The sequence below is a fragment of the Acomys russatus genome, chromosome 1 (assembly GCF_903995435.1).
Source record: "Acomys russatus chromosome 1, mAcoRus1.1, whole genome shotgun sequence".
NCBI lineage: Eukaryota > Metazoa > Chordata > Mammalia > Rodentia > Muridae > Acomys > Acomys russatus.
The window spans coordinates 67,999,426-68,014,452 of NC_067137.1; the positions used below are offsets into that span (position 1 = coordinate 67,999,426).

A 15,027-nucleotide genomic window follows, 5' to 3' on the forward strand; every position below is an offset into this window, starting at 1 on the left:
ATAGGATGGAAAGATCATAGTTCCTCACCAGTAAAGACGCTGCTATAACAATGTGAATTAGTGTATACAAAGCACCTAGCAAGGTGCCTGGCACTTGGCAAGCTAATAATATTGTTTTTGTACCTTGAAATTAGTATTTATAAAACATTATGATTTATCATAAAAGCATATGAATTATTATTACTGCTATAAATGTATAATCAACTAAGTGCACTATTGCTTAGCTACTGCTATATTCTACATATTCTATGATACTATAAAATATAGTGTCTTGGCTGATATCAAATTATTCTCAAAGTGAATATGATAATATACCATGTGACATGAATACTTGCTGCTTAAATATTTATTTTACATTTTACTGTTTTAAGATTTCCATTAGAAACTTCTTTGTTTTTTTTATCTATATTTGTACACTTTTCAAACTCTACTGAAAGCACATACCTTTTCTCCCTATGCCTTTGAAAATATTTATTATTACTTTTTAAAAAGTATCAGTTACACATAGTTATGTGACCTGGACATTCCACTCACAGCTACATTCCCCAAAGAACTGAAAACAGAGACTTGACAGATCTCTACACCTATGACCTAAAAAGTAATATTTACAATAGCCCAAAGGTAGAAACAGTGCAAACGTACATCGACACTGGATGTGAAAAGATAGACAAAATGCAGCTTTATTTATGACAAGACATTTAGCCTTCATTCAAAAGAAGGGACACTCTGACCAATGCCTTAAGATAGATGAACATTGAACACCATATGCTAAGTGAAATAAATCAACTAATTACAAAAGGACAAGTGCTGCACAGTATGTAATAATAATAACATATTACAAACTATAAAGAAGAGCTGAAGGGAAGCTGAGGTTGGCAGTGGCTGAGAAGGATGGGATGAGGAACTGCTGTCTAATGGGCACAGTGTCAGGTTGGCAAATGAAAGGATCTAGGGAAGGACCATCAAAAGACTTGTTGCACCAAACTACATGTTTTTAAAATGCCTCAAATGATAATTTTTATGTTACATATAGTTTGTCACAATAAAATAACTTAAGAAATCCCTGCCTAGGGGCTAGGGATTTATTTTGGTTGATAATATGCTTGCCTTACAAACACAAGGACCCATGTTTAATTCCCAGAACCCACATAAAAAAATGCCAGAAGTAGTGGTGTGTGCGTACAGTCCCAGAGTCGAAGAGGCAGAAGGAGGAGGAGCCTAGGGGTTCCCTGGCTAGCCAGCCGACCATACGTGCTGAGCTCCCGAACAGAGTGACGCTGTTTCTGAATCAAACTGGATAATGTCCAATAACCAAAACCAAGGCTATGTCTGTCTTCTACATATAATATATACACATGCACACCAGCATGCTCTCTCTCTCTCTCTCTCTCTCTCTCTCTCTCTCTCTCTCTCTCTCCCTCACATACATACACACACAGAAAGAGAGACCCTGCTAGATAACTACAAAGTTTGAATATTTCATTGTCTACCTTTCATATTGACTATTTGATCTTTTCTCCCATGTACATTAAAAAAAGCACAATCTCTGATGACAGGAAGTGCCATAAAGAAAATGTTAGTGAAGACAGGACATTTTAAAGCAATGGATTGTTGGAGACACACACACACACACACACACACACACACACACACACACAGAGAGAGAGAGAGAGAGAGAGAGAGAGAGAGAGAGAGAGAGAGAGAGAGAGAGAGAGAGAGAGAGAGAGAGAGAGAGAGAGAGAGAGAGAGAGAGAACAGGCAGACAGGCAGACAGGCAGACAGGCAGGCAGACAGGGACAGAGACAGAGACACAGGGAGGGAGGAAGAGAGGGAGGGTGGGAGGGGGAGAGAGATTCTATAAGAAAACAGATTCAGGAAAACATTTCCCATTTCCACTTTGAGTGGTGACAGAAGACATCAAAGAGGGATAAAAGAATTGTAGCATTAATTTTTTTCTTCCTTTTTTTTTTTTTTTTTTTTTTTGAGATAGGGTCTCTATGTATAGCTCTGGCTGTCCTGGAACTCTCTCAGTAGACCAGGCTGGCCTCGAACCCTGAGATCTGCCTCCCTCTGTCTCCCAAGTGCTGATATTTTAGTTCTGCACCATCACATCTGCCTGGCATTAATTTTGACTGCATCACCACCAAAAGGTTTATTTTTTTTTTTACATCCCAAGAGATCTTACTCTTTAAAAACCTTTAAATTAATTTATTATGTCTATATGTATGTGTGCTATGATGTGCACATGGAGGTCAGAGGACAACTTGTGGGAGTCAATTGGTTCTCACCTTCTACCATGTGGGTCTCAGGGCTCAAACTCAGGAGGTCAAGCTTGGCAGCACGTGCCTTACGTGAAGAGCTATCTTGCTAGTGCAGAGCTCCCACTATTAAACTTCAAAGGTAAGATGGTGAGGACAGCCATTCTACCAACTTCTGACATTAGCGCAGGGGCAGCTGCCTTTGTCCATGTTCTTGACAACTTGGGCAATGTGGCCTTCACTCTTTTAAGAGTTCCATACACAAACTAAATCTATGTCAGATTGTTTTCTATGCTGTGATGACTTATTAACATCATCGTTTCTCATGCACTTCATGTAGAAAAAGTCTCTCTCCCTGACCCATTTCTCTTAAAGGAATAAGAGATAGTTCATCTGAAGCCATATTTGAAAGACTATGCTGAGGGACATGTGTTTAGGTCACCCAAATTCTATGCCTGAATGTGGAAGCAGATTCATGAAGTTTTATCATTTAAAATCAAAGTGAGTTTCTGTTTTCATTCTGTTTTTCCTTTAGGCATAGCAATTAACTGCACACTTTCTAGTGGGGACAGGATGATGTCTCACATAATGACATTATTTTTTCCAAGTTCTCAACAAGGAAAGTCCTCCAGAGCTCCAAACTTGTATCTTCCCATTCCCACCCCCCTTAAGTAAAGCGTGTTGAAACATTCAATCCCCCGATGGTAGAATTTATTCCCTTTTAAGCATGAAAGAGATTCAGAAAATAGAACATTGGCAGTCATGAACCTGTGAAGTCCCATGAGTACTAGGTACAGCAATGTGTGTGGACACATTTTACAAACAGTAAAGGCAAGAACATAGTTGTAAATATATCACTACTGAGGGGCTAGCGCCTGAGTCTTTCTCTTCCTCAAGTTACACATCACCTAGAGGACATGAGCAGAAAGCACAGGTAGCATCATAAAACTCCTCCCAAACTGCATGAGCTCAGTGATGCAGAGAAAGTATTCACCCTGTTATTCTCCCATATGTCGAATCCCACCTAAGTGATTTCCTATGGTTATAGAATTGGGCCCATGAAGAACAATGCTTTTAGTACCTTTTCTTCCTCATTCTCATATGAGGGTGAATCCTGCTTTGAATAAAGGCATCTCCCCCCCCCCCCCCCCCGCCGCCGCCATCCAATGACATGTCTAGCCTATTAGACACTTAGAATAAGTTCAGATAAAGGCCTGAAGACATTCCCACTGGGGCACTTCTTTTCGGGCTTTGAATGAAGACTCAGATCTCCCAGGAAGATGACAGATCCCCCTGATATCCGGCCCTCCCTTCCTTGCTGTCAGCACCAAGCACAGAGAGAGGCTGTGTTTGGTATCTCAATTGGCCCTTGCTGATGGGCTGACATCACTGCAGACGTTTTCACTTATCTTGTGGCAACAGTCAGATCCCTGCCAAGGACCAGTTGGTTAAGTCGGAAAGCATGGTGAGTGTGAGGCTGGAGGCGTCCAGAGTGACTGTCAGCTTATGATCTGTAGTGATGATAATTGGAAGGTCTCGGCGCTGACACCAGACCTCAGAGTAAGAAAAAAGGAAACAGGTCTCTGGGACACGGGAGGATGAGACAGTGTCAAGTGAAAACTGGACACTGAAAACTCAACATGTGCTCTCTGACTGTTGAGATTGGGAAGGGCCCACTCCACTTTATTATCCAGAGCAGCTGACACCAACAGTGCTGGCCTAGGCATTAGTATCAGGTAATCTGGAAAGATAGAGAGGATAGATAATACGCCAGAATTCAATGGCTTTTTTAAATGAAAAAAGTCGTTGACTTCTTTCTTTATGTTTCTTCTTTCCCTTTCTTCTTTTACTCACAACACGGAATTGCTAGCCAACTGAGAGTTCAAGTTATTACCGCACAACCCTTTGTACAAATGATTCCAATTGGCCATATATGTACAAATTGTGCATCTAGGGATTCAATAAACTATAGATCAAAAATCTTTAAAAAAAATACTAGATGGTTTTGCATCGACTTGGCATGAGCTAGAGTCATCTGAAAGGATGAACCTCAATTGCGAAAATGCCTCCATAAGATCTGGCTGTTAGACATTTTCTCAATTAGTGACTGATGGGGGAGGGACCTGTCCATTGTGGATGGTTCCCCCTTGGGCTTGTATAAGAAAGGAGACCGTGAAAAGCAATCAAGTAAGCAGGCCCCCTCCATTGTCTCTGCATCAGCTCCTGACTCCAGGTTCCTGCCCTGTTTGCATTCCTATCCTGACTTCCTTCAATGATAGACAGGGATATGGACATTTAAGCCAAATAAACCCTTTCCTCCCCAACTTGCTTTTGGTCATGGTGTTCCATCACAGCAATAGTAATCCTAACTAAGACACACTGTATTTGTATTGATTAAATATAAACTTTCCTTTCATTGTTTTCTCTTAAATGATTAGTATAACTATGTATAACATATTTACAGTATATTTGGTATTATAAACCATTAAAAGATGACTTCATGCATCTAAAAGGATAGGCACAAGTTCAACAAATACTTTAGGGACTAGAAAACCAGAATTATGTTTTCTACCTCTGTCTACCTCTGAGTATTGGGTACAATAATGCTCATGAACACATTTCACAAATGATAGAGGCCAGGTCATAGTTGTAGACATATAAATACTGCAGGGATAGGGAGTCTTCCTCTTCCACTTAGAAAGATATGTGAAAATCACATCCAGTGAATTCCAAAAGTGCAAGAGCTCAGCAATGAAGATAAAACACCAAATCCTTTGTCCCACATATGTTAAATCCCTGTGTAGGATAACTATCCTGGAGTCCATGAGGACATCAAAGGAGCATCAATGCCTGATTGTGGATGATATGTATGCATTATCATCTGTGTTCTTTTGCCAAAGTGTTTCTTCTTCAGTACATCATACTGAGAAACACGCATCTGTCAAAGAAGCACAGATCATTTAAGAATGATGATACTGTACCCATATCATCTATAGTTGGGAATCACGTGCCTCCTTTTTCAAAACAGAAGAAACAGAAGAACATACTGGCTTTAGTCTGCCAGATGCCATATACCGGACCCTGGCTCATCATTTCTAAGACCTGCTGGATAAAGCTACTATGATTGGGTCTCCAAATTATAATCTGCACCTATACAACCAAAATTTTAAGGGGCACACTCAAGCAAGCCAGACTCGCAAAAGCAATGATGTCATAACACTAATATACTGTAGGTTATGTCACAGGTTCTGCCTTGCAGAACCAATTTGAGTAAAGGCTCAGTTGTGTGTGAAAGTCACTAGAGCTATAGTCAGATACAAGTGACCAGCTACAGGACCAGGGAGCCACATATTCCATGCCACCCTGGCAATACTCAGTGGATGATCTGAAGGCTGTTAAAAGAACAAAACAAAACAAAACAAAACAAAACAAAACAAAAGAACCCAAACCCAGCAGCAACAACTAATGGGCTTGGGAAGCTGCAGTCAGGTGGTAAAGGTGTTGATTACCAAAATGACTACAATTCATAGGTCTAGGAAGAGTTAGCTTTGCCCTCGTCTATTCATCCCCAGTGTCTCCCCTTACACGAGGCAAGGGGATGCTTCAAGGCATTTTCTGCAGGAGTAGATCAATCTGTTTTTCCAAGGGTGCTTTCAAACCAGCTAGCCACGTTGGGCTCGGCAAACCACGCTTGGAAAAGGAGACTCACTAAGACACTTTAGTTGAAGGTCTTTGAGCGAGTCCACTGATAAAAATGAAACATCCACATCTTACCAAGCTCTTGCCTTAGACTGGTAGAATCTTACTTCCTTTGTCTGTGTCATAAGCCACTCACTCCTTTTCTTAATGAAAACAAGAAGGAGTGATTATACCTCCTGGGGCTGTGCCATTTATGCCGTCTGAAAGGCACTTAAATGAGTGGCACATTATCTCACACATCTGGAGTTTACCAAATTAGCCAATTATGCTGGAGCTCATAAAATGAGGCCTTAAATGTCATTTAACTAGAAAATATTATAATCACCAAGCGCTCTGATTGTAAGATGATCCTTGGTGCAGCATCAGTGGTTACCGAAAACAAATCGCAAAGCAAAACACAGTTCAAATGCTCTCCCCAAAGCAACCACAGATTTTCTACAGCAATACTTTCTGAAGAATACCATATTTCGGAAGGCACCAGCAATCAACATGTTTCTCATTTGAAGCTGAGTTTAATCTGACCTGCTTGTTTCCTGGTTACTGGCCTTGAGCATACTAATGCCCAAGAATTATTGTCATAAGAGAGCTAAGGATCATACAAGATGAGAGCAGACTGACTAAAAACCACCAACTTATGCACTTGGCTGCAAGGAATGTGGCATGATTGGATTAAGCCCTGAGTTGCCAGGGGTTTGAGGCGCTGCCCCAGAATCACCAAGATTTGGTTGACTGAAGATATTCTAGTTGTTGGGGGCTTTTATAGTCACTTATGGAAGAGTAAAAGGATGATTTGAATTGCTGTGTGATTTGAACAAAGAAATACCAAAAAATTATATAATAGCTACTTGAAAACTGTGGCTTTATTTCCATATTGTCTTCTTTCTAATCAATAACTAATAAAATGTGGTGTTTCAGTGAAAGCAACACAATAGAATAGGAAAAAAAACATGATTAGGACACAGTTGTTAACTTGTCTGATGTTCAGTCACCTCACACAAAATACAAAACGGTGTGCTGTGTTGACAACATGAGAAAGCCTCATAGGCTGGGTGCAACACTGATGAAATACAGTGTCTTCTTTTCCCTGTTCTCTCAGGATAACTTAAGTTTTGTTAAATCCCTTTCTTCTCTTTATTTCAGAAGGAATAGACACTGGAGCAGTGGAGGAAGAATCGGGGTGAGGGTGGACAGACTATCTTGGGTTTACTAACATAATTTCTGCCACCACCAGCCCCTACCCTTCGCCTCATGCTACTCATTGGGAAAATTTCAATTCTCCTCTCTCCTCTCCTGCTTTCTTCATCTTCAGGGGTCAACACAGCTGAGGAGTAACGATTGCATCTTCTCCTGTGAGAACTACCTTCTTGGTCAGGGTACATTATTCTCTCCAGGTAAGCAGTCTTTTGAGAGTGACAGATACAAATCAGACCAGGAAAGTCTTTATGAAATACCCTGAGGCCAAAAGAAATGAGGCCTGATGCACGAACACATGTAGGCAGGGATGCCAGGCATGGATTTTCAGGTAAGCTTGCAAATGAAACTTACTGGCTTAGACTTCCCTAATCAAGTTGGCTGTGCCTGTCCTCTTTCAGGATTACTTAATTACGGTAGATGGATGTATTTGGTTAGTTTAATTCTGAAACTAGAGAAAGGGGACAAGTCATGGTGACAATGGAGATGCTCTTACAGTGACAGGGACAAATCTTTCTTTCATTCATTTTTCTGAGTTCTCCTTTCTACATTGTAGATAGCAGTCTCCTTGGTGAAAATAAATTATGAGAATTAGAAACTATGAAAATGGGGGTTGGGGATTTAGCTCAGTGGTAGAGCCCTTGCCTAGCAAGCACAAGGCCCTGGGTGTGGTCCTCAGCTCTGGGGAAAAACAGAAAACAAACTATGAAAATGTCTAGAGTTTGCAAAGCTTTAAGAAATTTTAAATTAAGTCACTCTTGAAAAGCTGGAATGGAAAAAAAACTATGTCTTTTTTTATTAATTTATTCAGATTATAACTCAATTGTTATTTCATCACTTGTATCCTCCTCCCTCCCTCTCACGCCCACCCTATTCCCCTCCCTTAGGTCCATGACCAAGAGGAATCTCTTCCCCCACTTTATGGTCATAGGCTATCAAGTCTCATGTTGGTAGCTTGCCTATTCTTTCTTTGAGTGTCACTAGGGCTCCCCACCAAGGGGAGGTCATCAAATATGGGGCACTGGAGTTCATATCAGAGTTGCTCTCCACACAACTGTGGAGTATGTCCTGTCCATTGGCTAGATCAGAGTAGAGGTTCAATGTTTACTACTTGTATTGTCCGTGGTTAGTACAGTAGTTTGATCTCCCTTGCTCATGGATCAGGAGAATTAACATAGTAAAAATGGCCATCTTGCCAAAAGCAATTTACAGATTCAATGCAATCCCTATCAAAACACCTACAAAAATTTGAAAGACATTGAAAGGTCAATTCTCAACTTCATATAAAAAAGCAAAAAACCCAGAATAGCTAAAACAATCCTATACAATAAAAGATCCTCAGGAGCAATCTCCATATCTGATCTCAAGCTGTACTATAGAGCAACAGTAATTAAAACAGCATGGTACTGGCAAAGCAATAGGCTGGTTGATCAATGGAATCGAATCAAAGACCCAGAAATGAATCCACAAGCATATGGTAAATTGGTTTTTGACAAAGAAGCCAAATCTATTCAATGGAAAAAGGATAGCATCTTCAACAAATGATGCTGGTCTAGAAAGCCATGTCTTTAACAAAAGCATAAGCTACATGTTTAGGAAGAAAACAGGAAGAGCAGATGGAGCAGAACCTGTGGTTGTTGAGGAAGCATCTTCTTTATAGAACACTAGGATCTGGACACTGAGGTGGGAATTGCATTGTTATGAATGGTAGTGAGGACCAACCACTTCAGCCCTTACTGTGGGGAAATGAGTGTGTGTGCAGAGCCCAGACATACCAAAGATTTTAGTCTTTAAGCTTTCGCCACCTAGAGAGATTTTCCTTTCAGATCTCAAGCAGGCCTATATGCACCTAAGAAAGGAAGCCAGGCCTGAAAAGACAGTATAGTAAAAAAAAAAAAAAAACCAACTAAGAAAATAAAAAAATACCTGATTTTACTAAGAAAAAACCACACGTATTAAAAGTTTTTTCTCACTCTTTTATTCAGTTTTGCTTGTTGGTTTTTGTTTAGTTTAAGGCTATCATATAGTCTTGTTGGGAATCAAGATCTACATGCAGCCTTTTCTTTTGTATCTTTTAAAAAATATTTTCATTTCTAAGAGCATAGCTCTCTGATCTTTGGGCAACAGCATGTCCAGATCCACAGGCACTGCAGAAAAGGGTCAATTTTCTGTAGAAGCAATTATATGTACAGTATAGGAAAAAGCCAATTTTGTTATACAAGGACCACACACACTGTGTTTGCTGTAATATTTGATATCAAAGCAGAGACATCAGTTTTCCCTAAAACATAAATGAAATAAAGAGCCTGCCTAAGGATCACCCGCATCTAATTCAGAGATATCCATTACAGTTTACAGAGCTTGCTTATGCGAACAGGACTCCTTTGCTGGAAAGGGTCATCTCATTGACTAGATAATACACTACGATTTTTAAAAGTTGTATATATCTATTGAGCAGACAAGCATGATTCATAACCCTTATCATAAACATAAATATGTCAGCAATGTCTGACTCTTTGTTATCACATCCTCAGAGAGTGTGGACCATAGTATGACCTTTTTTCTAGTTGATTTGCGGGAGTATAGGAGAGCTATGAGGACTTTGAATCACGTGTCTCTTATACTGTCACTCCTCAGACCAAACATTGCATTGGGAATGCAATGCTGAATGAGAAATGGCCTTCAGGGAAACATATTGAAGGTTTAAGATGCAAGACAAGACAGGGCACATTTTATGCAGCATATATAGGCAGAGGGAAGTGAACCAGTTCAATATACGCTAGAGTAAAAGTGGGCAGGGATGGTGAAATGTGAGGTCACTTTCGAGCAAAGAGGGTTCCTTAGGCGGATTAGGTGACTTGGTATTCCAGGAAGCCAATTTGCAAAAGTTCTAAGAGTGAGAGAACAGAAGCGCTCACAGTACTGGCTTTTCCTAGAGCACATCTGTGTGTGAAAAATGAGCCTGAAGAAGAAGAAGGAGCGAATGCTGGTAGAGGCATACACACTGGGACAGGAATTTGATCTTTATACCAGAGGGCATGTTTTTACATGGTCCCCAAATACTTTGCTGATAAAACAAGTAAAACAGTATGATACTGGCACAGATAGAATAATTAGAAAGGCATGATGCCTGTGTATAGATAGACAATGCAACGAAGCAGCGTTGACAGCTGGGGTGGTGATTTCAGATGTTTGTTAATTCCAACTAGCAGATGAAAAATGGATTTTCCGGGTGATATTTTGACAATTGGCTAATCATTTAAAATTAAATTTAATGTTTATACACAAGACTATAAAAAGAATTGTTGGATAAATTAAAAATGTCAATGTAAAATATCAGAAAAATGTTTATTAACTTGGGGTTAAGAATGTGATATTTTTGTTTTGTTTTGTATTCTTTTAGTGTGACAGTGATATATAACTCAAAGGAAAAATAAATACAGCCACAAAAACATGATATGGGACACCCTAAACCATTACATTTGTAAGATTAAAAAGTCAAATTAGGGGAAATGCTTTTAATATATGTAATAAATAACTTATGTCTATGATATAATCTGTACCAACTTCCTATAAATCCATGATAATAAAGAAAGAACTAACCCAAGGAAAATAGGTAAAGGATCAAACAGCTAATTCATGCAAGAAATCACCCCTATTCTGGCTATTATGAATAAGGCTACTATGAACATGGTTAAGCAAATTTTCTTGCTGTGTGCTGGAGCATCTTCTGGGTATATTCCAAGGAGTGGAATAGCTGAGTCTTGAGGAAGCCCTATTCCCATTTTTCTGAGATAGCACCAGATAGATTTCCAAAGTGGCTATACTACTTTGCATTCCCACCATCAATGAAGGAGTGTTCCTCTCTCCCCACATCCTCGCCAGCATGTGGTGTCGCTTGAGTTTTTGATCTTAGCCATTCTGATGGGTGTAAGATGGAATCTCAGAGTTGCTTTGATTTGCATTTCCCTGATGACTAAGGAGGTTGAGCATTTCTTTAAGTGTTTCTGTTGAGAATTCTCTGTTTAGTTCCAAGCCTCATTTCTCTATTGGGTTATTCGGTTTGGTGGTGTTTAATTTCTTGAGTTCTTTATATATTTTGGATATTAGACCTTTGTCAGATGTACAGCCTAAGTGTCCCTCAGTAGAAGAGTGGATAAAGAAACTGGTACATATACACTATGGAATACTACTCAGCTATTAAAAACAAGGAATTCCCGAAATTTGTGGATAAATGGATTGAGCTAGAAATGATCATAATGAGTGAGTTAACCCAGAAGCAGAAAGAATCAAATGGTATACACTCACTTATATCTGCATACTAGCCCAAGGGACATGTCCCACGAAAGCCTTCACTTACCAGGAAACTGGGACAGAGGGGAGGGCATCCTATTGGGACTCTAAATGAGAGACGCATGGGAGAATAGCAAAATAAGAGGATACAGAGGGTCCTAGAAATCTACAAGTAGAACAATATGATAGGCAGATTTGAGCCCAGGGGTCCCACTCAAACTAAGGCACCAGCCAAGGACAATACAGGAGGTAAACTTTAAACCCCTTCCCAGATCTAGCCAATGGTCAGAATATTCTCCACAGTTGAGTGGAGAGTGTGATATGACTTTCTCACGTACTCTGGTGCCTCACATTTGACCATGTCCCCTGGAGGGGGAGACCTGGTGGCACTCAGAGGAAGAACAGCTGGTAGCCAAGAAGAGACTTGATACCCTATGAGAATATGCAGGGGGAGGTAATCCCCCTCAGGAACAGTCATAGGGGAGGGGAATAATGGGAAAATGGGGGAGGGGGAGGAATGGGAAGATACAAGGGATGGGTAAACATTGAGATGTAACAAGAATAAATTAATTAATAAAAAAAAATAACAACAACAACAACAAAAAGAAATCACCCCTAATGACATAAAAGTGTGTTCAGTGCCAGTAATATTTAATACAGCTTCATTTCTTAGTTGCTATCAGATGGCAAACAGGACATTCATGTTAGTGACAGATTCTTCAAGTAATAATCCATAAGGTTCCATCTTGGGAGGATGAGAAGAACTGATAATTCTTAAATATTAAGGGCACAAAGTCAGTACATACATAGAAAATAATTTTTAACACCTATAAAATAAAAATGGCATAACATTTGTTTGATCTTATAAGTTTTTAGGTATATAAGGATAGGTATGTAAGCATATAGATGAATATGTTGTTTATAATAGTGAAAACGTAGAAAAATCCCACAAATATCACTAAAAAGATTCATTTTATAAGCTATAGCATACATAAATGAATTTTTTGTGCTGGCATGGCAAGAAATCCATGGTAGAGTTTTTGCTGAAATAATGGCTAAGCACTATGCTACGGATAGCATCGCCCGACAAATGAAGTTCTCAGTTCAGTGGTTAGCTGAGCCCAGGTTAGCTGCCTGGGCTCTAACACTTACTGCTAACCTCTCACAGTTTTAGTTCCTTTATCTGCCCAACTGGAAGAGAACCTACCTCACAGAGTTGCATGGAGAATTCTGAGTATATAGAGTAACACTATTAAACTTCGGGCTGGTGTAAAGACACTTGTGGACAGTCCTAACAACCCAAGTTCAGTCCCTGGAACCTACATGGTGGGAAGAAAGAACCAACTTCCACAAGTTGTCCTCTGGCCTCTACGCACATGCCACATTTTGCGTGCACGTGGGTGTGCATACACACGCAAAATCTCATCTTAGCACAGGCTAAGGGCGAATAAACAGCTGATGGCAGATGCCATTGTGGATATGGTGAAATGGGACCCCTGCTTTACCACTGTGCAGCCACTGCGGGAATCATCGTGGAGAACTCCCCCAAAGCTAAGAATAGGTCTACCAGATGACCCAACTGTAGTACTTCTCATATTTCCAAAAGACTCAATTGCTACAGAGATATTTGCTTAGCCATATTTTGGAAATTGGTCTGTATGCTACACAATTATTTGTTGTACAAACTCGTACACACTTCTCCTATTACATTGCTTTCGATGTAGTGTTAAATCATTTTAAAATATAAAGTTATGTCATGTACATGCTGTAGTCCAGAAACACCCAAACCATCAAGTCACAGCCATCCTCTTGCCTTTGCCTCCCAGAGTGCTGGGATTACAGATGTGCACTACCACGCAACACCCTGTTGATTATAGATTCTTAAACCTTTATGTATACAAGAAATTAATTCTGGTATTATATTTAATTCCCAAAGTAAAAATAACTATTACGTTTAGATAATACAATTGATTAAACTTAATAGCCTTAGTATCATAATCTGGAGTAGTTACCATTATATATATGGTAATATATATACGTGTGTGTGTGTGTGTATACACATATATTTGGTTTTCAATCAAATAAGAAAAAATATAACAAAATAGGAAGGCAAACTATTGAAAACAAGAAAATTTGTCAACTAGAAATACATTTAAATGGCCATATCAATATGCAGTCCACAAATGAAAGACATTACATACCCCTCTTTTCGGAAAATCATCCGAAAGCAGTCTGCTAGGCTTTTATAACTTTGTGGGTCCATTAAGCTTCTCTGAACTTGCAACCTAGAAAGAAGCCAAACAACAGGAAAACACACATTAAAAATTTGGCCAAAGGGCTTTTCTTTTTTTTAAGTTTTAGAATTCCTAAGTAGTTTAAAATACTCTCTTAATTAAATATAAAAAAATAAAAGTAAAAAAGAAGAATGCAATTAGATCCATAAAGAATAAAATATAAATTAAAATATTCTCATAATTACTATAGATTTTATTGAATTATTGTTTTTATATAGTCTCTACCATATTACCTTTCTGCTGTTGCTTTGTACTTTCTGAGAGCCCATGTTTCTGTGTCTCAGCCAGGCAGATGTATCTAAGGTGCTTAGATTTTATGTGCACGTGAAAAGCATTCACAGGCACCATGTGTTGTCTTAATACATACTTTAGAAATCTGAAGATGTGTGTGAAAGAATACACAGTTCAAGCCTTAATTAATGATCCTCAATAGGCATTTAATACAAAGTTGAAAAGTACAGAGGAATTAATATGGTACAAGTTAGATTCCGAGTGTGAACTTGGACAAATTCTGCCACACAGCCATTGGAAGACGTGCAATTGCATGCTGGGCTACAGTTTACCATCCCAACTTCACAATTGGACAAGGTCTTTGCAGAAGCGCACTGCTCTGGACATCACTGTTGCTCAGTGAAGATGTCCTCCATTTCTGAAGCTATCCTCTTCCATCTTCTGTTTTCTTGGTATAAATATTTGTCTTCCACCATGGTCCACCAAAGGCAGAAGCAATATGACAGCTTAACTCTTCTATGTGTTTGGCCTGGGGTTTATTTCTAAAGATGTGACAATACATATTCAATTTTAATATACCACTTTTAATCTACACTCTGGTTTATTTGGTCTGTCTATCCCTCATTTAAGCTCTTTATACTAAATTCCGTTCCCTCATTTTTTAGCTCTTTATTCTGAATTGTGGTTTACGATTGTTCTCCTCCTCTGCTTCCTGCCATAATTTCCACCTGTTCCCCCTTTTCCCCTTATAGGCACTTTTCAGAATTACTCCTGATATAATATAGCTCAAAATATTTTTCATATCATTATCCTTATGCTATTATCCCTCTTCTTCTAGGGATAATGTTCTTTGAAGGTCTAGTGTCTGGAGAATTATGCTGAACTACCAGACTCATCATGAGAGCGGCTACATCACTCTGCTTGAACCCACTGGACAACTGAAGTAAAGCTGAAATTACACTGGGTTTTATAAAGTGAAAAGTTGATAATTTGGTGGATCAGGATGGCATCTGTTTAGGCTTGTGTCAGCTGAATCTCCCAGAATAGTGTCTGGCACAAGC

General features: G+C 39.3%; 1 protein-coding gene across 4 annotated transcripts in view; it reads right to left on the reverse strand.

The window, feature by feature from the left end:
• The window catches only part of Slc25a21 (solute carrier family 25 member 21), a 526,752-nt gene that overhangs the window by 117,483 nt on the left and 394,242 nt on the right, over window positions 1-15,027 (reverse strand). For all 4 annotated transcript variants that reach the window (XM_051146419.1, XM_051146428.1, XM_051146439.1 and 1 more), the window contains exon 3: window positions 13,643-13,726. In XM_051146419.1, the coding sequence (XP_051002376.1) occupies window positions 13,643-13,726 (84 nt within the window). The remainder of the gene's footprint in view (window positions 1-13,642; window positions 13,727-15,027) is intronic.